The 26,498-nt window shown below is 37.1% G+C and overlaps 1 protein-coding gene across 1 annotated transcript in view; it reads right to left on the bottom strand.

Moving 5' to 3' along the window:
* Window positions 1–26,498, bottom strand: part of GYS2 (glycogen synthase 2) — a 52,799-nt gene that overhangs the window by 9,444 nt on the left and 16,857 nt on the right. The window contains exons 5-12 of the mRNA XM_082738608.1: window positions 20,896–21,040; window positions 17,449–17,566; window positions 17,162–17,282; window positions 14,731–14,837; window positions 13,567–13,626; window positions 12,386–12,464; window positions 11,260–11,373; window positions 274–400 (exon numbers count right to left, since the gene is read on the bottom strand). Of these exons, the coding sequence (XP_082594734.1) occupies window positions 274–400; window positions 11,260–11,373; window positions 12,386–12,464; window positions 13,567–13,626; window positions 14,731–14,837; window positions 17,162–17,282; window positions 17,449–17,566; window positions 20,896–21,040 (871 nt within the window). The remainder of the gene's footprint in view (window positions 1–273; window positions 401–11,259; window positions 11,374–12,385; window positions 12,465–13,566; window positions 13,627–14,730; window positions 14,838–17,161; window positions 17,283–17,448; window positions 17,567–20,895; window positions 21,041–26,498) is intronic.

Raw genomic sequence — 26,498 nt, 5'->3', positions numbered from 1 at the left:
ATAATAAGTTTTAGAGAACACTGTTTCTGGACCACTGTTTCTCATCTTAAACCTACCTGCACTCAATTTCTTTTTTATAGGAATAGTTGGGACTCGGAGAGATAACTCAATAATATGTACCCTTTATAACACATTTTTTTCTTATAATACAATATATTATTATAATTTAACTTTAGTAGAAATTACATATCAACTCTGAATATTATATCCATGTGCATAAAATAATAGATTAATAAGATTTAAAACATTCCATAATCTATACGTGCCACATACCTGGAGTATAGCCCCATGGTTCATAGTATGATGGAAATACTCCAAGATGACAACCTCGGACAAACTCTTCATAATCCATGGGTAGTAAAGGGCTGGTGGAGGATAGAAACTCTGGGTGCAAAATCACCTAAAAAGGAGAGTTTTAATGAGCAAAAAAAGAAGAGAAGAAAATAAAGCAAAAAATCTCCTACGGTTCGGTATTTTGACATCTAAAATCCTTGTGTTCTACATTCAGGGAAAAAGAGAGAGGAGAAAAAAAGAAAAAGAGATAAGCTTGGGTGCTTTTTTCCTTTCTCTCCATTCAGTGTATTATCTACTCTGTGGACTAAGTTTCTCTCAGGTTCCAAGGCCTAGATTGGAGGAAAGGGAGTTAATATGGCCATTTTTGTTACCGTGCTAAGCTACATTGCTAAGCTGTATTGACAATAAGGTATTTTTTAAAAGATTTTTCACCATACACAAAGATAAACTCAAAATGGATAAAAGACCTCAACGTGAGACAGGAATCCATCAGAATCCTAGAGGAGAACATAGGCAGTAATCTCTTTGATATTTTTAAAGTAATTTCTACACCCAACATGGGGCTCAAACTCACAACTCTGAGATCAAGAGTCACATCCTCTCAGGGCACCTGAGTGGCTCAGTTGGTTAAGTGCCTGCCTTTGGCTCAGGTCATGATCCCAGGATCCTGGGATGGAGTTCTGCATCAAGTTTCCTGCCCAGTAGGGAGTCAGCTTCTCCCTCTGCCTGCTGCTCTCCCTGCTTATGTGCGAGGTCTCTCTCTGTTTCAAATAAATAAATAAATCTTAAAAAAAAAAAGAAAAAAAGTCACACACCGTACCAAGGGAGTCAACCGGTCACTGCAACAAAAAAAGGTTTATTTTGTTTCCTAATGGCTGACTGCTGTCTTTTTTATCAATTTGCCCCTATCTGGAGCAGAAAAGAGGGGAGCTTTGTAATATAATAGACTGTCCTTCGTTGCGCCAGAACACAAGGTAGCCCAGGGAAATGGAACTAAGGGACAGAGATGTACTAGGAATCTCATCTAGATTAGATCAGACTAGAAGCCTTCACCAAAGTCAGCAGCCTCTCTCACCCAGAGGTAATCACCTCCTAACCTATCTCCCTGCTTCTATTCTGCCAAGTCTCTACTCAGTAAAATTAGAGTGAACATTCAACAGTGCCAGGCACTCCCTGATCAAAATCCTTCAGTGGCTTCCTGTTTCACTCAGAGTAAAAGCCAACATATTTACTATGATCTTTAAGCAATGTTGTTCTGGTACATGCTTAAGAAAAAAAACCTAAAATATAAGTGTATATTTGTACATAAGTTTACTATACATTTTATTGATATAAAGAAAGTATAGCATACAATATCCAAATAGTAAAAAATGTATGCACAAAAACCTGTATACAGATGTTTGTATCAGCTCTATTAATAATTGATAAAAATTTGGGAGCAATCAAGATATCCTTTAATAGATGAGTAGATAAATAAACTATCAAGACAATGGAATATTATTCAGTGCTAAGAAGAAATGGGATATCAAGCAATGAAAATACATGGAAAAAATTAAATATATATTACTAAGTGAAAAGAGCCAATCTGAAAGTCCATACACTGTATGATTCCAGCTATATGACATTCTGGAAAAGGCAGAACTATGGAGACAGAAAGAAGATTAGTCTTTGGATGGAGGCAGGGATGAATAGGCAGAGTTCAGAGGATTTTTAGGGCAGTAAAACTGTTCTGTGTGATTTTGTAATGGTGGATACAGGTCATTATACATTTATAATGTCACAGAAGGTAAAGCACCAAGAGCGTAACTTACCATAAACTATGAATCTTGGTGGATAATAATGCGTCAATGTAGGTTCCTCAGTTGTAACAAATATAAGATCCTGGTATAATATATGGACAGTGCAGGATGCTGTAAATGTGGGGGAGGCAGGGGTACCTGGGAACTAACTGTCTGTACTTGCTGCTCAACTTCACTGTGAACAGCAAACTTTTCTAAAGAATGAATTCTATTGAAATATATATATAAAAAACTCCTTATTATAAATTTTAGATAGTTAAATGCTCCCAAATGCTTTTGTTGACTTTGGACAAAATCTTGTATTCAGAACTAAATTCTAGTTTCAACTGAGGACTGAACGTAGTTGTGACGTGAATGTCGATCCTTTCAGAGATACACGTCAGAACTTCATAGGTTCATCAGTGACATAGTGACTTCTTTCCCAAGTTGGATATTAGCTTCTGAATATGGGAAAAATATGTCCTTGTATTTTTGTGCCACTCACAATTTTGTGTAATGACTCGGGACACAACCCTTTTAAGTTTAATCTGTATTGTTCATATTCATCCGCCACCTTCGTAAGCCTAGACAATCGACACACAATTAATCAAGCCATGATATGGAGTGTTCATCTATTTTCACTCTCTAGATATCCCTACTATGGTGGGTTTCAAGTTACCACTGTGATGTCACTGAACTAGAGATGGGGAAAGCAGTACCTCACCATTATAGAATATTCCCACCATGTGGGTATAATAGCCATACATAACTTTAAATATAGAGATCATCATAAAATGTAGCATTAACAATTAGGATGTGATGAGTTTTGAGCATTACCTTTCATTTTAATATAGTTGATTTATATTTTTAAGTTGATACAATTTAATTTTTTTAAATGGCTATTTTATTTTTTTTATATTTACATTTTTTATTAATTTATTTATTTTCAGCATAACAGTATTCATTATTTTTTCACCACACCCAGTGCTCCATGCAATCCGTACCCTCTATAATACCCACCACCTGGTACCCCAACCCTCCACCGCCCCCCCCCGCCACTTAAAACCCCTCAGATTGTTTTTCGGAGTCCATAGTCTCTCATGATTCACCTCCACTTCCAATTTACCCCAACTCCCTTCTCCTCTGTAACACCACTTGTCCTCCATGCTATTTGTTATGCTCCACAAATAAGTGAAACCATATGATAATTGACTCTCTCTGCTTGACTTATTTCACTCAGCATAATCTCTTCCAGTCCCATCCATGTTGCTACAAAAGTTGGGTATTCATCCTTTCTGATGGAGGCATAATACTCCATAGTGTATATGGACCACATCTTCCTTATCCATTTGTCCGTTAAAGGGCATCTTGGTTCTTTCCATAGTTTGGCGACCATGGCCATTGCTGCTATAAACATTGGGGTACAGATGGCCCTTCTTTTCACTACATCTGTATCTTTGGGGTAAATACCCAGGAGTGCAATGGTAGGGTCATAGGGAAGTTCTATTTTTAATTTCTTGAGGAATCTCCACACTGTTCTCCAAAAAGGTTGCACCAACTTGCATTCCCACCAACAGTGTAAGAGGGTTCCCCTTTCTCCACATCCTCTCCAACACATGTTGTTTCCTGTTTTGTTAATTTTGGCCATTCTAACTGGTGTAAGGTGATATCTCATACAGCAATTCAGCAAAGTGGCAGGATACAAAGTCAATGTGCAGAAATCAGTGGCTTTCTTATACACTAACAATGAAAATACAGAAAGGGAAATTAGAGAATTGATTCCATTTACTATAGCACCAAGAACCATAAGATACCTGGGAATAAACCTAACCAAAGAGGTAAAGGATCTGTACTTGAGGAACTACAGAACACTCATGAAAGAAATTGAAGAAGACACAAAAAGATGGAAGACCATTCCATGCTCTTGGATCAGAAGAATAAACATTGTTAAAATGTCTATACTGCCTAGAGCAATCTATACTTTTAATGCCATTCTGATAAAAATCCCACCAGTATTCTTCAAAGAACTGGAGCAAATAATCCAAAAATTGGTATGGAATCAGAAGAGACCCCAAATCGCTAAGGAAATGTTGAAAAACAAAAATAAAACTGGGGGCATCACGTTACCTGATTTCAAGCTTTATTACAAAACTGTGATCACCAAGACAGCATGGTACTGGCATAAAAACAGACACATAGACCAGTGAAACAGAGTAGAGAGCCCAGATATGGACCCTCAACTCTATGGTCAATTAATCTTCGACAAAACAGGAAAAAATATACAGTGGAAAAAAGACAGTCTCTTCAATAAATGATGCTGGGAAAACTGGACAGCTATAAGTAGAAAAATGAAACTCGACCATTCTCTTACACCATACACAAAGATAAACTCAAAATGGATAAAAGACCTCAATGTGAGACAGGAATCCACCAGAATCCTAGAGGAGAACATAGGCAGTAATCTCTTCGATATCAGCCACAGCAACTTCTTTCAAGATACGTCTCCGTTCAAGATACGTCTCCAAAGGCAAAGGAAACAAAAGCGAAAATAAACTTTTGGGACTTCATCAAAATCAAAAGCTTCTGCACAGCAAAGGAAACAGTCAAAAAAACAAAGAGGCAACCCATGAAATGGGAGAAGATATTTGCAAATGACAGTACAGACAAAAGGTTGATATCCAGGATCTATAATGAATTCCTCAAACTCAACACACATGAAACAGGCAAACATATAAAAAAAATGGGCAGAAGATATGAACAGACACTTCTCCAATCAAGACATTCAAATAGCTATCAGACACATGAAAAAATGTTCATCATCCCTAGCCCTCAGGGAGATTCAAATTAAAACCACATTGAGATACCACCTTACAGCAGTTAGAATGGCCAAAATTTAAAAAATGGCTATTTAAAAAACTGGCTCACAAAATTTCTGAGCTCTCATGTGCTGGTATGAGCCGGTACTGAGACTACGTTGCCTGTAATGTTATGCAAAGACAGAGACAAGAGAGAGAATGACTATCATTGGAAAGCTGTAGAACAGCTACTTAACTGGTGACCTGGATGAAAGAATTCTCCAATTTCTCGTATTTATTGAAGTTTTTCTTGAACCATTATTAGGTAATTTGTCAGCCTCTCCTCATAGTTAAGTAGTTATTAAAAATCAATAAAATCTGATTTAAAAGCATTGTATATACTATGTATAAAGGTAGTATATACAATATACAATATAGTATTTATATTGTACACATATAAATAATATATGCCATATATAAAATACATAATATATGATATATATTATATATGTATACTGTATATATTATGTTATAATATACGACACAATATTATATAGTATATAGTATTTGCCATATAATATACAAATAAAATATATATTATTAAATTATACATATACATAATATAACATATATAATATAATAAAAGAATAACTATATTTTTCCAAAGACATTACTGTGAAGAAAAACACTAATTTGGATATATAACAACAATGATAACAATTATATGATACTTTATATATTATAAATAATGTTCTCATATATTATTTCATTTAATCCTAGCAACATCATGATATTCTCATTATTCTAATTTTAGGAATATATTATAAAGAAATTATATACATTAGTTACATGTCAGGAGACCCACAAATGGGACCTCGGTTAAACTTAAGCAGTAAAATGGTAAAATATCCAAAACTAGTATTTGAAAATGATAGTTCACTCAATCACAAGAATCACAAATCCCAAAGTAAAAATAGATAAAATATTTTCCTCCATAAAACATGATTTGAGTATTGCATGAGGAAAAGAGACAAAGGCACAGATCCTGTGTCCAAACAATCATCAAATCAGCAGCCCACCATATCCCTGGCAGATATCAGCAAACAGGGATTCAAAATTCATTGTGCCTATGTTCGCTTCTCCAAGCCTGGGAAAATTTGTACTCTCCAAAGCCCATTTTTGAACACGAGAATATCATGGTTCATTCATTTTGTTTCAGCCAAACAGAACAGCAAAATTAAAATATGAAAGCAGCTACTCTGGGCCCTGAACAGCCAATGACAGAGGCCCAGGGCGGAGGAAAGGATGTTAGAGGTCAGACCAAGGTTACCGAGAGGATTAGATGAGATCCTATATACAAAAGCCCCCAGCAAAGTACCTGGCTCACAGCAGACCCTCTATCAGTAAGGAAAAAAAAAAAAAAACCAAAACCAAAACGCTGTCTAACCACATTTATCCTGTGAGGGAATTAAGATCCCTGGAAGTTAATTTGCTTTCACAGAGTGCTGGCATCAGGTTAGGACCTGGAGTCTGCACTGTAGGGTTTTCTCACTATGTCCACTGCCAAGGCAGAATTGATGATACATTCAACTTCGAAACAATCTGTAACGTTTCCTGGATCAAGTGGTAGCATTCATATAAAGTACTTGTTAATCTAAGAGTTAAGAACCACTCGATAGAGTTCTGTAAATATGCAGGTGATCAAATGAGTCAGTGTTAAGCTTTTTAAAGGATACTAGTCATAAATAAAATACTTTCATTCTGAATTAACCAAAACTTATCTCAGTGCTTGGAGCATATATTGTTGTGAAGGGGTTATTCTTTTATTTCTTGTGCGTGCATTTGCTTTATGATAATAACCAGTGAAAGTCTCAAACTCTTCCTGAGCTTATCTATATAAACATGATTTGTGTGAGACAAACTCCCTTCTCCATTCACTCTACAGAAGCCATGTGCTTCTGTATCTCTGTGCCTTCTTATCTACTTATCTATCTGCTGGCTCTCTGCAGGATGAGCTGTTATGTGTGTGATAAACGTCTGCTCACCAGACCGGATCTAGCTAACACGTCTCCAATTCTCCAGGCAGAGAGAAATCCTCCATTTTCTACTCTCATCAAACTTTTTACACCTGTCTTCTAAAAGTTATTGAGTATCCAGCACATGCTAGGTACTGGGCTAAGTACGGATAAAAGCTGACATCTATCATGCACTCACCACGTGCCATGGTCTGCACTAATTGCAGCATCTTACTTATTTAAGCCTCACAACAGTTCTGTGAGTGTAGACCTATCTTACCACCATCGTACAGATGAGAAGACTGAGGTAGATTAAGTAAATTTGCAAATTGATTAAGGGGCAGAGATTTAAAGGCAGACAACAGATCTTGATTGACAGCCCCAACTGCTTCCCATCTTGAGCAGCTACAGCAGCTGCTCCAGCCTATAGACCTGGCAAGGAGAGGTTCTAGTGCCAGCTCATTTCTGCACAACCAGTGATTCTTTTGGACAACTTTTGTTTGGAAAACCCCTACTCTAATAGGAATCCCTATTAAAGTTGTTGCATGTGATTGCTCATAGAATAAGGCACCCGTCTGCCCACCAACTTGAAACTGTTTGGTTGGTGAACAGAACACATGAAAGTAAAACATAAAAGAAAGGTTTAGATACAGGGAAGAGATGTATGTAGTAATGCTAATATACTCGAAATAAATCACAGTAAACCACAACACACACATACACCCCCCCACACACAGAGGCATCTTTTGTATTAAAAAAGAAAGCGTTGGAAAATAATTTGGAATCTATCTTAGCTGTAGATTGATTGTACTGTTGAAAATGATTTTGTGTGTGTGTGTGCACACAGGAGTGCACATGCTTCTGTGTGTGTGCTTCCTTCCCCTAGCTGACCAGCCATTGTTAGTGGTCAGCTTTTTCCCTTTATAAGTCACTACATAGTGCTGCTAGGTGTGTATATTTTTCATGCATTTGTTAATTTTTATTGATTCTAGTTTTTGTTAAAGACATTTGACTCTCTGTTAAAAAAAAAAAAAAAAAAAGGTTGAGAGGTGTTTAGCCCTGGGCTGCAGTCTGTGGGTCTTCCCTCCTCCACCTTCCTTCCTCCTCTTTCCACTGTGTAAACTATCCCTCCCTGCCTGCTTTTGCTTTCATCTCTATCTTGCACAGGCGTTTTTACCAATAAGTGTTTTCATATCTAATCCTGTCTTGGTGTTTGCTTTTCAGAGAATGAATACTGAGAAAATGTATATGAGATATGATCATTGCCTCAAAGAGGAAAGAACATACATATTAAAAAAATACAAATAACTTGATGCGATGATTCCTATATCTGTAGTAGAAATAAAGCATCTTGAGAATCCAGATAAGAAAGTGATTGCTCTGTCTGGAGTAGATGAATGCAAATTAAGGACAAACACAAGGAGGAGATGAATTCTAGGTTGGATCCCAAAGGAGCTATTAGGATGGCTGAGATAAGGGCAATTCAGAAAGAGAGAATAACATCAGCAAAGACAAAGAGGAACGAAGTCTTTCAAGTACTTAGGAAATAATGTTACTTGTCCATTCCTGAGAAATGGCTTCACTGTTACTGTACTTTAAAACACACAGACACATACACACACAGATCAGCAAAGCATACTTTGTTCAGAGCTGCCAATTTCAGGAGACCTTCTAAACTCAGTCCTCCCCAAAATAAAGGAAGCATGAACCACAGTCTGGCTCCAGTCCCCTGTTCTGTCTACATTTATTGTACAAATCATGTGCCAGGCAGATCATTAGAGGAAGAGCCGCAGATTTAAATATAGGTGTGACAAAGTTCCATAAAACAGAAAACAACAGGAAAATAATAGGCTTTCTTTCCATTACTATTTCCTTTCCAATAGAAAAAACATTGAGAAGGACTGGTCTAAACTGAATGAAAATGTGATCAAATTAGTGCTGATACACTCTGGAGGGAGGTAAGTTTCTGCAAATCCAGTCGTGTGGAAAAATGTGAAGGATGATGCATCCTTGAGAGATACGTCCCTGCATTTCCAGGGAAAAATGTGTAGCTTGCATATTACAGGGTGTGTGCTGGGAGTAAAAATTTTGGAAATGCAGAAACACAAATGAGAAAATAAAAGTTACCCATATTTCTATGGCACAGGGAAATATACACAAATATGTGTGTATCTATGTACATACGCATGCATGTGTGGAGAAACATGTTTAAAATGAATGGGATAACACCACATGGGACGTTTTATAAACAGACATTTTTATAAACAGTGTTGGGTGCCTCGGTGGTTCAGTGGGTTAAAACCTCTGCCTTTGGCTCAGGTCATGATCCCAGGGTCCTAGGAATGAGCCCTGCATCGGACTCTCTGCTCAGCAGGGAACTTGCTTCCCCCCCTCCCTCTCTCTGCCTGCCTCTCTCCTACTTGTAATCTCTCTCTCTCTCTCTCTCTCTCTAACATATAAATAAAGTCTTGAAAAAAAACCAGCTTGTATCATTTAGTTCTGTACTAGGAGCTATTGCTATCTACCATCACGAAAATTTCCCCTGCCCTGATTTCTGAGATATGTTTCTCTTCTAATTCTTGCTCCTTTCTTGCACTGACTTTTCCTCCTCTACTCTCCTCTTAAATCTTGAGGCTTTCTTGGGTCCACACTTTTCTCTGCTCATTCAGCCTGGTCTTTCAGCATGGCAGGGTCCTCATTCCCTGGCATCCCCCGCTGACCCTCCACTGATAGCTCCCTTCATGACTGTCTTATGTTTTCTAAGTACCCACGAAACATCTTAACTTGAATAACTCACGTATAACTCAAACACAATCTACCAAGAACTGAACTCAAATCTGATAAAGCCTTTCCCTAGTTTTTAGATAGTACTGACTAAATACTGAAGCCAAAAGGTTATCATCCTTGCCTTCTCCCGCTTTTTCCCTCCCAATGATCTTTGGTTACAAAGGATGATCTTTTCTATACGCAGCTGCCTTTCCCATTATTCTGTCCTCTCTAGCACTTCTGGCATGACCTTTGTAAGGGTCCCTTATCATCTCTCACCTGTTCTGTGGCAGAAGGTCCCTAACTTGTCTCCCTCCACCACACCTACTCATACTAAATACTAAATGCAGCAGGAGGAATTAATTTACAAATAGACTATTTTTTTTCCAAGAGATTTTGCAGGGAAGAATAGAAAAGACCAAAACATTCAAAAACATCAAGAGAAGGCCAGGTTAAAGCAGAGTTTGTTTGCTTTGTAATGTGAGAAAAAAAAATTTAAAGATTTTATTTATTTATTTGAGAGAGAGAGCATGATGAAGTCGGGGAGGATCAGAGGGAGAAGCAGACTTCCCGCTGAGCAGGGAGCCCAATGCGGGACTTGATTCGGGACTTGATCCTGGAACTCCAGGATCATGACCTGAGCCCAAGGCAGTCACTTGACCAACTGAGCCACACAGGTGTCCCTGTAAAGTGAGAAAATTTAAGGAATATTGGTAGACAGCAAGGGAAGAAGCTAGTAAACCTGCAGTATAAGGGAAGGTTGACAGGGTAAGTTTCCCAAGAATGTCAGAGGGAATGAGATCCCAGAGCAATCCTCAGAACCCAAAGGAAAAGAAGTGAGAATAAGTAAAAGATCTATATTTTAGGGACACTTAAGGAGTTTGTACGCTGAATTCTCAGGTTATCTGCTAAAGGTGAAAGAAGAAAAAGTGGGACCTTTGAAAAGATTGGTAAAATCTTGTGACAACCTGATCTTAAATACCGCTGAATGGGTTTGAGTAGAGATAAGCAACTGTCTGTTTATATGTTCACCACTATGCCCACACTTAGCACTGTGCCTGAGCATAGTACCCCCTCAGTACAACCCTGAGAGACTAAGCTCCACAAGAGCAGAAATCAGGTCTCATTCATACAACTCACACTGGGCTTAATCATTTAGAAACTCAAGTGTCAACAGAATGAATTGGTCTATAGAAAATTCCATAAAAATATCATGAGCCAGACTCTCTGAAACTGGAAGCTTCTCGTATTATCCCCTTTTAGTTCAACTTTATTAAGAAGAAACAAAGATAATTCATTTTCATTTCAGGGATTCACTAAATTCATAGTGAATCTAAAAAACAACTCTTAGAATATGTTTGTATCATTAAAAATTAAACAATTTTCCTATTCTTACTGTTGATATTGTACAATCTTACAAATAATACTAAAATAGTCATTATCTTTTACATTTTAATTACCCAAAACAGGAAACAGAATTAATTTTTTTTAGAAATATCATTTGAAATCTTTCTCAAAGTTAGCAAAACAAATACAAGAGTCTTCTGATAAATTCTGAAAAAATATATTCGAAGTCATTTTGAAGTGCCTTACGTAAACAATTAGTTCTACCTTGACTCTGTCTGTGCGGCTGTTGAAAAGTCCAATCCGTCTAATGGTGCTGAGGATGGGATCGGTGGAGTCATCAATCATGTTGTGAGTGGTCACTGGAGGCAAAGACTGTCGCTGAAGTCATAGAGGAAAGAAAATGTCAATTGTGGGACGAATTAATAAGTGTGACTAATTTCAACAATAGGTCATTGGCAACATGTCATCCAACTTTTATGCCCTCTATCTTTTGGAGACATTAATGATGATGACTAAGTTTTGTGCAGGTTTCAGAGGAAGGCAAAGGCTTGAAGAACTTCCTTCTGGAATTATGAACACATGATACTTCTGTTTCTCACCTGCAGCCACTACATGAAAGGCCTAGACTTCTTAACCACTCTTAAGACCTGTTTGGAATGAAGGTGTCCTGAAGTTGTGACTCAAGATGAACCCCTTTCCTGGACCCTTCTAGCAGCCCTGTCCTCTGATGGTACCTGATGCCTCACTGTTATGACAAGATGTTGGTGAATGCCTATCTTCCATTTTTACAAAAAGTCCTCTCAGCTGAGAAACATTCATCTTTTCTTGATCATGACTCAAAATGCCATGCTTTTCAAAGATTTTTAGGGACCATTTTGTTGTCACTGCAATATACAATTGCAATTGTATATCCAATTGCAATTGCAAATCCAATTTTAAATGGACGTATTGGTTCCAAAGGAATTTTTAAGTTGATACAAGATAAATTCCAAGAAATTTTTTTTAAGGATTTTATTTATTTATTTGACAGAGAGAGATCACAAGTAGGCAGAGAGGCAGGCAGAGAGAGAGAGAAAGGAGGAAGCAGGCTCCCTGCCGAGCAGAGAGCTCGATGCGGGATTCCCGGACGCGAGATCATGACCTGAGCCGAAGGCAGCGGCTTAACCCACTGAGCCACCCAGGTGCCCCCCAAGAAATTTTTTAAAAGAGCACTGAAAAGCACCCAAAAAAGAAAATAAGTAAAGTTGTCATTTAGGTAAATGCATAAGAAAAACTTTTCTAGCTCCTGGGTTTATATATTTCCCAAACTTGCCCATTCTAATAAGTTAAAATATTGACCTAAATTGATTTTAACAATCTTGGGAGTGTGGGTCACTCTTTTCTTCATTACCTGAGTTGAGAAGATGGCTCTTTTCATAATTGTTACATCATCTCGATCCAAAATGTTGTTCATGTCAGGAATTTCTCCTCTGTGGGGCAAAATAATATTAATAAGAAAAATAAAAATAACTGGCACAAATTCAATGTCTCCATGAGTCCGATAGTGCTCTAAGCACATTAAAAAAAATATAAAGCAAACATGGTTTCCTGATGACTCTCAAAGGCATGAAGAAGTTTGATAAAAGAATAATTTCGATAGCATAGAAGAAAGTTAAAATTCCTTTTTAAATTTTTTAAATTGTAACTTCTTTTTAAAAAAGATTTTATTTATTTATTTGACAGAGATTGATAGTGAGAACAGGATCACAAGCCGGGGCGGGGGCGGGGGTGGTGGGAGTGGGAGAGGAAAAGCAGGCAGGACTCTGCGATCATGACCTGAGCCAAAGGCCAATGCTTAAGGACTGAGCCACCCAGATATCCCTTAAAACTCATTTTTAAAACATTAATGTTGACCATCAGGAGGACACTCTCATCATATTTGGCTACTCTTGAATATGTTCACAAGTGGCCATACCTGTCCATCTATAATTTGATATTTTTACAGGTAAAAGGAAATGATGCATGTTTGCCACAATCAGTCAGGAGACAACCAGCTTTCTCTTCATATTCTAATGAAATCCATATATTTTATATATATTATTATTTTATAATATATTTTGATTTGATTTAATTATTTAGAATTTTTAATACTTTTATATATTTCATTTATTTTATTATGTATTTGAATGTTTATTATTCTTTAAGTAAATATAGGTTACTTAACATTACTTAATATAAACTTAGTATATAAATAAATATAGGTATTTAATATATAAAGTCAATACATATCTTGACTTATAAGTTTCATGAAATCTCCATCAGTTTCACATTGACATATTAACCCCTATTGAGAATCTCATTGAATTAGAACCTAATTTGTCTATGTGATGATGTCACATTTGTACAACCTGTTTATAAGTATTTTTCAGATGATGGGTAAAACAAAACCCGTTCCCATAATATAATACATATTCAAAGGCTAATAATTCTTTTATATTTGGAACAAAAGAAATGCATGATAGTGTATAAGTTATTAAATTTGAATAACGAAGCCCTAACATATTTGAAGTGTGAAGTAGTCTCAGCACCTACCTTAACAATGCATCATAGAGTTTTTTTCCAAAATTTTCCTTCACAGAATGTGCAATGTCCCTGTATGAATTGGAAGATTTATAATTTAAACATTGTTGCAATTTAAAATCTGTTTGTGTGACCATGCTGATGTTTTGTCAATGTGTCCTTCCAAATTAACAGGTTTCTTTTGTGGAACCTCTTCTACTGTTTTTCCCAGTTGCCAATTTAGCTTGAGTTCAGACCTCCAGATTTGAAGCAGCAGAACGTCCTGAGCAGCCCACAGAGCTTAATATTTTTTTGCCTGATGATACTCAGGCCAGGATAAAAAGGGCAGGGTGGGGTAGTGGATGGAAGTATAGATGTAACAAGATGGCAAATTCATTGGTGATTGTTGAATGTGGGCTATGAGAATGGAGGGGGTCATTACACTAAATGTCTTTACTTTAGCTTTCATTTTTAAATTTTCACAATAAAATTAAAAATAAATTCGACCTATCTTTAAATATTTCTACAGAGTTTTTAATCCTTCCATGGTGGCTCATTCCAATGATTTTATAGTAACACAATTTGATAGGTACTACATAATCTGACATAGTAGCCTATGAGAAGAGAACCAAGCAGCACTTGTGCTATAATAATCTTTTTTTTAAGATTTTTTATTTATTCATTTGTGAGAGAGTGGGAGAGCAGAAACAGAGGGGGAGGGTCAGAGGGAGAGAGAGAAGTAGACTCCCTTCTGAGCAGTGACCGCCCCTCCGCCCCCACCCAACGTGGAGGGTTGATCCTAGAACCCCAGGATCGTGACCTGAGCCAAAGGCAGAAGCTCAACTGACTTAGCCACCCAGGTACCCTTTGTGCTATAATAATGTTTTCTTTTTAATATTTTATTTATGTATTTGACAGAGAGAGAGAGTGAGAGAGGGAACACACGCACAGGGAGTGGGAGAGGGAGAACCAGGCTTCCCGCAGAGCAGGGAGCCCGATGCGGGGCTTGATCCCATGACCTTGGGACCATGAGCTGAGCCAAAGGCAGACACTTAACAACTGAGGCACCCAGGTGCCCATGTGTTATAATAATTATATCTTAAAGAAAAAGTTTAAGGACATATATCAGAAATTACACATGTTTAAAAAATCGGTTGACACTAATTGCTTGAGAGTATTTACAAGACATGAGGTTACCATAGCTGTTTCCGTACTGCTTGGCCTTTCAGCGTTTCCACATTGAAATTATTTGTCTTGGCAGGCATGATGAAAAACACCACCACTGTGACATCACTTTTATGCATCTAGTAGGGGATTAGGAAACACGACAAGTCAACTACCAAAGGTAAAAGAAAACATCAACAGATGAACCTTAAACTTAAAAAAAAAAAAACTGTTTTAAATTATCTTTAAATAAAAACAATACTTACTTATGATTCACAGAGAAATTAAAGCCACCTTCCTGAAGCTTTACTCAGAAATATTAATTTAAATCTGGTTTTTAGTCATGATCTTTTGATTAACAATTTGAAAATTCATGCATAAAATATTTTCCTTAAGCAGGTAAAATACATAGCAATTGCTAGTGGTATCACAGTGCTTTTCTGGGGTTAAAAAAAAGGTCAGATGAATGTGAGTTATGTTACAAAGTCAAAATTAGTTCTTTAAAATTTCAGATTGGAAAATTTATGGGGATTTAGCTTTGTTTCAATCTCTTTTTTCCAGTTTACTCACAATAATTTGCACAAATAGATTGCTTACACTTTTCCTTTAAAAGTCTTTCCATAATGATGCATTTTGTTTTTCTGGCCCTAAAGCACAGGAACAAGCGTATGCCCAGCCCCTCTGGTGGCAGGCAGTGCTGGATGCTTTAAAAGCTTAACTTAACCCAAGCCTCATAATAACAACAGCTAGCATGTTCTTCATTTTACTAACTGAAAGAGTGGCGCGAGTGTTTCAATTGTCTGAGTTCCTATAACAGATTATTGACAAAGCTAAGATTCAAACTGGTGTTTTTTTATTCTATACTGTTTTCTTTTTCTCTTCCCTAGCACATCTCAGAAGGAAATGACATACCCAAACAGCTGTGAGAGTGGAAGCATAAACTCACTTAAGACAGTGCACATATGAATGTTCATGTGTTCTGGAAATGACTGTCTCCTAAGTGTGGTACCCATACTTTGTGGCCCCCTCAGAGGTCTGACTGTCCATTAAGATAATCTGTAGAAGTCAGAGACTAGGAAACTCACTCCAGAGTAGCCAACGTGCTATGAAAGAATAAATACACTATATGAGAGAGAATGCTTTCTTTTAATTTCTTCAAGTATTGTAATGACCTTTGATATCTAGAATAGTGATTAGCCTTTGCTTCATACATAAAGATAAAGTGACTGTTTAATAAATGTATAGAAAAAATGATTAATAATATCCCTAAACATGATACATGTTTGATAATAACTTTGAGTCCATAAAGCTTGTTGAATAGATACATATCAAAAATATTATGGAATAAGATTAATCCAGCCTATTCTAAAATAATGTTTGTGGTCTTCAGTCTTATTTTACAGAGTTGGGTTTTTATTAATGTATTATTTCCTTACTAAGTGGTATCAGTAAATCTTTCAGGATACTTGGTAAGATGTTTGCTCTAAAGCAAAAATAAATCTATGTCCAAGGAAAAAAAATTAACTGGAGAACAGTACAAGCTCAGGAAAGTTTAGGTTGTCTTGGTATCTCAGTAGGATTGAAATTCTATGCTGGTCTCCTATAGCTTACTGTTATTTATTCTATATTTTTACATGATAAGATTAGAATATAAGCCAATAACTTTAATCACTAGCTATTACATGGTACCATTTTGTATAGCTCCTTCTATTGGCACAGGTTTTATTGCTGGCTTAATTGGGAACCTATATTAAGTCCCACCTTCCTGAACAAAAATTGATGGATTCCACATGGAAGTGGGAACCTCTTTTCCCCTCCTTGTTTCCACGATGTGGGACATCTCCTGGTTTCATAGTTCAAACTCTTAATCTCAGGGAGGAAGTGTGGCTGGTGAGTAGGGAGAGGAATAGCATTTGTGTGTGTTTTCCCTGTTGTACAGAAAACAACTGCTTGGTTGTTTGCAGTGTGGTGCAGGTTCCCTGCAGGCCTTCTGTGGTTGGGGGAACACAGCAATGTGATGAGCTAGCCAGGTCTACCAGCAGGTTTAATATCAGGAAGCCTATGGGTGTCCTTTAACAAGCCACATCTCCCATTACAGTCTTTATTGGTTTTTAAAATGGTGAATCTTGTTCTCCATTTGCTTGATTTCTTCATATTTATCTCTCAACTGGTTAACTCTTGGGACAGGAGAAGGAATGCTATAATGTCATCTTAAAACAGAACACAATAAGCTCATGGCTCTCTTAAAAAAATACCTGATAACATAGACAGATACACGAGTGAACAAAGTGGCGATCCCAATATGTAACTTGAAAGGCTGGAGCTGTTCTTAGAAGATTGTCATTTTAAGTATTCACAATCATATATCTGTTAGAAACTTCTTCAGAAGCCAGAAAGTTCTGTTCTTCCCACAGAAGGAAGTCCTCCTGTAAAAGTGTTAGACAGTGTTCTATAGCATTCTTACCCTCAGCAGAAAATTTAGCCTGGATAAGGCTTCTAGGAAGATGTCAGCTCCTTTGTTTGAAAACTCATATCTCCCAGCAATGAAAAGGAACAAAGTCTTTTCAAGATCGAAGTCCAGATGACTAAAACAAAACAAAACAGTTTCAAATGAAATAAGGCAACAGCAACAAGATGTACAAACGAGTTCTGTTAAAGTTCAAAGGGGGCTGGGAAAGATAAACATTTACTATAACAATTTTGTTTTCTCTATGCCATAGGGTTTTTTTTTTTAAATAAAGAAGAGCATACCCATAGAAATGACCTCGAACAAAATCTTGGATCCTGGCCTTGTACATGGCATGTAGATTTTGAAACTCATGCACTGCTGAAAATTTCTTAACATTTAAGCCATTTGGAGTAACTACGTCTGGAAAAGCAAAAAAAAAAAAAATCATCACAGAAATCTTTTGAGAGAGGGTACCATTGTAGCAAAATAGTGTGCTTTCATATATTAAATTTTAAAATTAATTAATTAATTAATTAACTAATTTATATGTTCTTTAACATTTCTAGTTTCTATCATACAACTAAAAATTCATAAAACATCAGAATAAGTAACTGAAATAGGAAATTAGGGGTGTGTGACCAAAATAACATTAACTAGTACAACAAAATGTCTAATTAAAAGCACAAGTAAGGAGTACTATAGTATTCATTTATTGGTGGCTTACTATTGCTTTAAATGCTCAGAATGCTTTAAAATATAACTCATCTAATCCTTGCAAGAAGCAATGGGGTAGGTGTTCTTATCTGCATTTTCAGACACCCAAACAGGCCCAGAGCTGTTAAGGAATCTGAGAACACAAATACCGGTAGGAGTAGAATCCATGCAGTCTGCCTCCACATGTTGTGTCTCTGGCCATGGTGTGCATGAAACTACCTCCTAGCATCTTGTTTGACCAAGTGTATGGGAAATGTTCTATCTGGAAAATTGGAAAGGCAGTCCTTTATTTCTAATTCCCAGAAGATCTACTCAAGCAGGAAGACATTTTTGGTTTTCCAGAATAATCAGCCTGTGACAAGAAAGATAGAGACTCCTCAGGGTACAAGATGGGAACTACCTACTGACTTGAATACACGGGTTGCTGCAAAAACAAATGAAATTCAAAAAAAGAAGCTATGTCAAAAAAAAAAATTTAACACATGGCAACGGGCATTTTTGCAATGGAGATTTGAGCTAGAATTATAACTGTACCATCATTTTGAAGGATATTTAAGAGTTAACAAGCTATCTTTTGAAATGGTTCCAGAAAATCAACCCCGGCTTCCTGGTCATAGCAAGAGCAAACGGCCGATTCTTCTGATTTTTTACTAAGTAACTGGGAAAATTCTTATACTCCACAGCAGAGTCAATTTTAAGTTGCCAAAGTTTCTAGTGAAAACCCTCATGTGAATAATTCCTATAGGACAGTAGACAATCCCCTCTTACAATGTATTTCCCTTTCCATAACATTATATAGTGCTTTGTTCTAGACTCTAGTATATTTGACAAATATTAGCTTTGTTTTTAGAAAATCATATAAAGTAACTTATTTTGCTATCCACATTTTATAGGAGAAGAATCTAACCTATAGAGAGGTTAAGTTATTTGCCCAAGATCAAGTAATTACAAAGTAACAGAGGTAGGATTCAAAACCAGGGCAGCCTGGAGGCATCTGGATGGCTCAGTTGGCTAAATTTTGGACTCTTAATTTCCCTCAGGTTTAGAACTCAAGGTCATGAGATGGAGCACTGTGACGGATTCCATGCTCAGCTCAGAGTTGACTTGAGAGTCTCTCTCTCCTTCTACTGCTCCCCACACCCCATGTACTTGCTCTTTATTTATAAATAAATAAATTTATAAATAATAAATTTATAAATAAAATAATTTATAAATAAATCAATCTTTAAAATAAATTAAAATAAAACTAAAGCAGTCTGGCTCTGAGGTCTACACCTTTATCCACTGTGACAATCAGCTGTCTTGTCCAAAAAGATATAGAAGCCAAGAATATATATTAATATCACTTTATTATGACTTTAATTCCTCTGGAACTTTTCAAGTGTTTCACAAACGAAGGTGTATTTGGCAGCAGGAGGAAGGATAAGATTGTGTGGACATTCGATAAAAGAGCAGCCTCAAGAGAAAGTTTTATTTTAGAATAGGAAAAAAAAAAAAAAAGCATTTTGCAAGCACAGAAAAGATACTGTAGACAAGAAACAAGAAGGATGCAAGAAAGAAATAGCATATTGATGGAGTTAACTTCTGTAAGGGGCATGGCAGTGAGAATCCAAGTGAACCCTGGGGAGTACTTGGAAAGACAAAAGGAGAACATGGAAACTGTATGCTGTCATTATTCAAATTTCTTGGATTCTTCTTTAAAAAAAAAAAAAAATCTAGCACCTTGAAATACCTCCTCCAGACATCCAACTAGTATCTTGAAGAAAGACAAATAGAGACAAGATAACGAGGATTAAAGAAAGAGGATATATTCATTAGAACTGTTTGGTAGCAAATAATAGACCCAGTGTTCACACTGGGTAACTAGATACTAACATTGGCTTACCTACAATAATGAGGAATTTGTTCATGGGATGCTCGAGTGCCTCATGGCAAAGGTTTACCTAGGCTTCCGGAATTAGTTTAAACCATTAGTTTAAATCACTGTGGAGAATCTAGAGACCTCTCAGTCTGTTTTTGTTTTTCATTGTATTTCATTGTAGTTTAGCCTTCTTTTTGTTTTCAATTTTAAAAAGATTTTATTTATTTATTTGAGAAAGAGAGTATGTGTGTGTGTGCACACGTGCGTGTGGGGGAGGGACAGGGGAAGAGAGGGAGAAAGAATTTCAAGCAGACTTCCCACTGAGCAGGGACCCCCCCCCCCCCACTGGGAGATTTCACAACACTGAGATCATGACTTGAGCTGAAATTAAGAGTAGGGAACTTAAAAAAAAAAAAAGAGTAGGGAACTTAACTGACTGAGCCACCCAGGTGACCCTAGTTTAGCCTTCTTTGCATCCCATGCAACATAAAAGGAAAACGAACACTGCCAACAACTGCAAAGCTGACACACCTATCCTTCAAGAGTGCCTCCCTGTGGACTCATCTGCTTGGACTCCCTCCTGCGGGGGCATTCTTATTGGCTGGTTTATGCTGCGTATCTACCTCTGGACCAATCAGCTTTGGCCAGGTGACAGGGTCATGTTTTATGAACAGGCCTCTTGGCATTGCAACCTCTGGATGGGTCTGGGGATAGTTCCCAGAAAAGCTTTCAAGGTCTTGGGAGGGGTAAAACAATAGGTTTGTACTAAACAGGACCAATGAAGCAATGTCATAAGATGTAGGACTGGAAGAGTCTCATACAAATTTCTAAAATTTTCTGAACTTTCATTTCCTTCAAATAGAAAAGTTACCTTGCTTACACACACCAGGTCACTTGTGACAACTGTAGGGCATAGGCCCACTTCTAGGATAGCCCATTTATTCAACAAGCACAGATTGAATACTACTACTGTGTTCTGGATATAGCTTAGAATTGGTGTTACTATAGAACTACTGACATTGACAATTAAAACGTGTAAAGATTCGGGTAGTAATAGTGAATGCAATTTTTCCTCTATTATTTTATGTTTTTTATTTGTTTGTTTCAAACAAGACTTTTAGACTCTAATGCCATTTAGGACTGAAAGACAGGTGACAAACTCAGAGATAATTACCAGGCTTCCTCTTCAGCATATGTTCAGCTTCTATTGCTGTTATTTCCGATACTGTGGTGAACACATGAGCACAATGGACAGAGGCCCGCTCCATGCAATACCGGTGGTAAATCTGCCTTTCCCCAGCCTCTTTGTCTATGTTAAACTGTGAAAGAAAAAAAGAAAGAAAAGAAAGAAGAAAAGAAAAAGAAAAAGCACATATACATTTGATATACATTTTCTCATACAATTGACCCTTGACCAACACAGGGTTAGGGACACTAACCTTCTGTGTAGTCAGAAATCTGCATTTAACTTTTGACTCCCCCAACACTTAACTACTAATCGTCTACTGTTGACCAGAAGGATTACCAATGACAAAAAGAGTTGATTAACACATATTTTATGTTACATGTATTATATACTATATTTTTATAATAAAGTAAACTAGAAAAAAGAAAATGCTAGTAAAAAATTCATAAGGAAGAGAAAATATTTACTGGACTGTACAATATTTATTAAAAAAAAAATCCAGGTACAAGTGGACCCACGCAGTTCAAACCCGTGTTGTTCAAGGATCAACTGTACTGAACCTTCTATATAAGCAAAACAAAATCATATATTGTTTTTTCTCAATGCTATGTAAAGTCTTAGGACCACAATAAAGTAATGATAACTTTTTATTAAACCTATTACTAAAATGCACAGCCACTCATGCTTTAAAAAGTATTGTTCAGGGACACCTGGGTGGCTCAGTTGGTCAAGCACCTGCTTTTAGCTTAGGTCATGATCCCAGGGTTTTGGGATCGAGTCCCACATCGTGCTCCCTGCTCAACAGGGAACCTGCTTCTCCCTTTGCCTGCTGCTCCCTTTCTTGTACACCCACTATCTCTCTCCCACTCTCTCTGGCAGATAAACAAGATCTTAAAAAAAAAAAAAAAACTACTGTTCACTTCATTTCTGCTTCTAAACTGCTATTTAATCCCCTAAGTAAAGATTTCTACTTTGCTATTATTACTAGAATTCATAATTGTATTTACTTACCTTACATGTTATAAATATTGAACTGATTCTTTTCACCATGGTCTTTATCATATTTCCCCCATAAACAAAGGAACAGAACTGACATTAGCCTCAATACTAAAAATAAGGATAATCATTATCATCCCTAATTCACTGAAAAGATATCCAACAAAGAGAAGAGACAAATGCTTTTCTAGGGTTGTATAACTCTCATGACCGTATCATTTCAAGGGGATGTACAGTTACTTTAATTGGATGGTATGTTAGATTATGCAATCATCCTTTATTCTGGGCATCTTAACTTTAAAAAAAACCTTTAAAAACCAACATACCAAGCACCAAACAATTAATTAAATAGTTGAAAGCAGTTGTGAGCTTTTGCCATTTTGCCCAGTTGCTGAACATTGTTATGTCTCATATAGCTGCAGATGAAACTAACAGTGTTTGAGAGAGAAAAGCATATAAAGTTTTTGGCATTATATTAGCAGGTGCTTTTTATAATGAAGAGTATTAGAAGCTCAACACTATGCATTGGGCTCTTTTCTAAGCAAGTATCATACTTAATCTTCACAAACCACTAAGGTTTGTATTTTGTCCTCTATTCATGGAGAGAAAGCTGAAGATTGCAGAGGTTAGGACACCTTCCCAAGATCACATTCTCATTAACTGTCTTAGCAGAGCTCTGAAATGATCCCAAATCAGTCTGACTCCAAGCCTGTGCACTCTCCTGCTTTTATATTCCTTAGACTCCAGCTCGACCAGCAAGTCAGGCCCAACAATGACTGAGCTATATAGAAGAAAGTACTGAAAAAGATTCACTAGGTGATTCTAAAGATTGCAATGAAGAAAGTCCTAGAGCATTCTTTCTTGACTGTAATAGTTGTTAATATTTCTCTGAAAAGGTTTGAAGAATGGCTCTATATGGCATCCTTTAATCAGCCGATATTTTCCGAAAAGCTCTATTTGGCTGGTGTCATTTATTCAACCACATCTCTCATCCAACCAGCATTTGTTGAGTAATTTATTATTTCTGTGGCCTTCAAAGATTTTATAAATTCGTGAGAATACAGGTTAAAGTTAGGCAGAAATGAGTAAGTGCCTGAGGAAGGTGTAGGATCAGAGTGGGACTGATTCTTCCTGGGGAGAATAGAGAAACTTATCTCATACTATGCAAGTGTTTGCATTGTCAGCATCACCTCTGGAGTGTAAGATTTTCAAGGACAAGGACCATGACTTATTCATCTTTGTTCCTCCAAACTGACTGGATGAATAAAATGGCATTTGGACTGGGACATGAAAGTTTAATTTGGGGAAAGTTTATTTGGATTGAAAAATCGGTTGCCTAAGGAATAGGTATATTAAGTCACATAGCATGTGCAGGAAATTACACCTGATGGACTACAGCGTTGGGTATAGGATGTAGGAGACATGATAAGATGACAGACAAGCTAGAAAGCCTTTGTTTTGTATACAAGAGAAAGCACTGAAAGGGTTTATTTAAACATATGATAAAGGCAGCCTATGCTTAGGAATGCCAACTGGAAAAAGTATGAAATGTTTCCTATGTTACGGAGCTTTTATGAAGATGAAAAGAGATAACACGCGTCAGATGGTTAGAAAAGTACCTGGCCCCGTAACTTTAGCTGTCATTACTACTATGGCTGCTGTTGTTATTGTGGAGAGGAATAAGATTTCATATGCGGGATGGCATTTAACATGTGGACATCTGGGATAAGAAGATGGGGTTTCTAAATGAGAAAACCAAGTATGCAGGGGAGGACAGCAGAAGCCTGGAGAACCCGAGAAAGGTCCCCAGAAAGACAGACATATGACTTTTCCTGGTCCTTTGGGGCCCCTTACCTCCCAGGCCTGCCATATACATGGCCAAACCTGTGGTTTACAACAGCCCTGGTATTTATACATGTTCTCCACTTTTCCACATATATATGATAATCTGTTAAAATCTCTGTGTGGGGGATGCCTTTGACTCAAATCATGATCCCAGAGTCCTGGCTCAGTGGGGAGTCTGCTTCTCCCTCTCCCTCCACCCCTCCCCGCACCATTCGTGTGCTCTCTTTCTTCCAAATGAATAATTAAAATCTTAAGAAAAAAACACTATAAAATCTCTGCCCAGTAATTCCAACATCTAGGACATATCTGGTCTGGTTATTTTGACAAAGGATCTTACTTTCCTATATTTTTATGTATCTCATTACTTTTTTGTTGAATTCAGGAAAATGTGTACAAAAGAACAAAAAATGAGGCAAAGTATATATTAGTCAATAAAGCACAATCCAGTGACAGAGGAGAATTACCCTATGGCCAAAGGTGATGAGCTCAAAACTTGGTCAGATAAAAGAGTTAAAATCTATCAAGCAACTGTGTCTGGGTTCTTTCAGTTTTTTTAATCCCTTACATTTCTACCCAGGAAAGTCTGATGCCATCAAGGAAAGAGAGGCCAAAGCATAAGAAAGTTAATGGCCTTTTTTTTTTTTTTTTTTTTAAAGCTATAGTTATGAGGCCATGATAGCTGAGGGGAAAAATCAGTCAGTGTCTGGACTCACAGAATGAATTTGCAAGTATCTTCTTGGAGGGATGTCTGGGGGGCTCCGTCAGTCAAGGGTCCAACTGTTGGTTCTGGCCCAGGTCAGGATCTCGGTGTTGTGGAACCGAGCCCTGTGTGGAGCCCCCTGTGGAGCCCTGCTTTGAGCTCTTCATTAGGCTCCTCACACTCAGCAGAGACCTGGCTTCCCCCTGCCCTTCCCCTTGCTCACATGCTCTCTCTCTCCCACTCAAATAAATAAATAAATAAATAAATAAAATTTTTTAAAAAGTATCTTCTTGGAGAGTCTCAGAAGATTCATACACTGGTTGAAAATGCTTGAAATGCTATTTTAGTTAACAAATTTAACTAAGAACTTAAACCAGCATCAAAGTCCTGTGAGTTGGCTATTCAGAAAACACCTTTTCAGTTGACAATTAGTATTTGGGTAAATACTACTCTTTCTACTCTTTCTGTTTTTATAAAGCCGGGTACTTTCATTCTTGTTCCTATTCTTCCCCCAGGTTTATTTGCCTGAGCCCAACACACTGCAACTGATTCTGGTTCTTGCATCAAAGACTAAATTACGACTCATTTCTTCTGTTGAACTTTTAAAAGCCTTTCATGCATATAACTCATTATATAACAACCAGATTCTAAACGTACTGTGATCATGGGGTGTGGGGTGGTATGCTGTAGAAAATGATGATGGGGGCCTCTTCTGTGAAAAATGATTACGAGTTTTACTCAAAATCTAGTTCCTAACTACATTTGATCCACTAGTCTCCCTGGGCAGGATATTTTACTGGCAAGGTGGACTGGGGCTGACTAAGCTCATATATTTCAACCAGAGAAGAGCTTTAAGTTGGGGAGATACATTGTGAAGATAGTAAGGTATAAATATTTGAACATAGTACATTGTAAATACTGACCTTTGAGCCAAAGGATAAAATTATAATATGTAACTATACACTATAATCATTTGTTACTTAAAAACAGCTAATAAGGGGCGCCTGGGTGGCTCAGTGGGTTAAGCCGCTGCCTTCGGCTCAGGTCATGATCTCAGGGTCCTGGGATCGAGTCCCGCATCGGGCTCTCTGCTCAGCAGGGAGCCTGCTTCCCTTCCTCTCTCTCTGCCTGCCTCTCTGCTTACTTGTGATCTCTCTCTGTCAAATGAATAAATAAAAAATCTTTTAAAAAAAACAGCTAATAATATCTGATGAATTTTATTAATTGTTTTTATTCATTGTTACCATATAATGGTCTTAGGTATTCTGGAGTGAAGTGTTTGATGTACCTTTCCAATATTTTATCTTTCACAAAAAATCAAAGTCTGCTCTTTTCTGGGAAACAAAATTGCTAAGTCCATCACAGATCACTGGTTTGGCCTTATTAGTCTACCATTATCATACACCGTTAGGAAATTTCCCTGATCTGATTTCTGAATTCCTTGGTGACTTTATTTTAAATGTGCATCTTATGTTTACAATTTGACCTTTAGGTTAGGCTGACCTTTTTATAGGAAAGCTCTCTTTAGGACCACACACTGCTTTGCAAATGTTGAAGTTTGTTAGAAAGAACTTTCTTACACTCAAAGGGTCTTCGGGATAGTAGGACCTCTTTCCACTATTATTATCTAAGTGTTCATGTTTTACAAACACACACACACAGTCACACATGCACATATTCTGTTTCTAGAATCCTAGACCTTTTTTTAAACGGGGAAATTCTTTAGAAAGCAACTTTCCAACCTCCTCATGTTCCTGATAGTAAATGGAACCCTCAAATTCTAAGTTGATTTGATTATCAGTATAGATACCAAATCTGTAAAACCCTGACTTTCTGGTACTCAAATGCTTTGTTGGTGATACTGACATGATGATATAAAAGATATATTTTTATTAATCTGGTTTCACTGTCAGCAAATAAATGAAAAAGTCAAAATTGAATGGCTTTGGTCATAGAGTTCGGCAGTCTCCTAAGATAAGGAAACCCGACTCTTTGGTCACCAAGGACCCACATCCCTGTTTTAAATAACTGTCTTATTCGACCCCTACAC

The sequence above is a fragment of the Mustela nivalis genome (genome assembly GCF_964662115.1).
Source record: "Mustela nivalis genome assembly, chromosome: 7".
Classification (NCBI taxonomy): domain Eukaryota; kingdom Metazoa; phylum Chordata; class Mammalia; order Carnivora; family Mustelidae; genus Mustela; species Mustela nivalis.
This window is presented reverse-complemented; position numbering and strand designations above follow the sequence as displayed.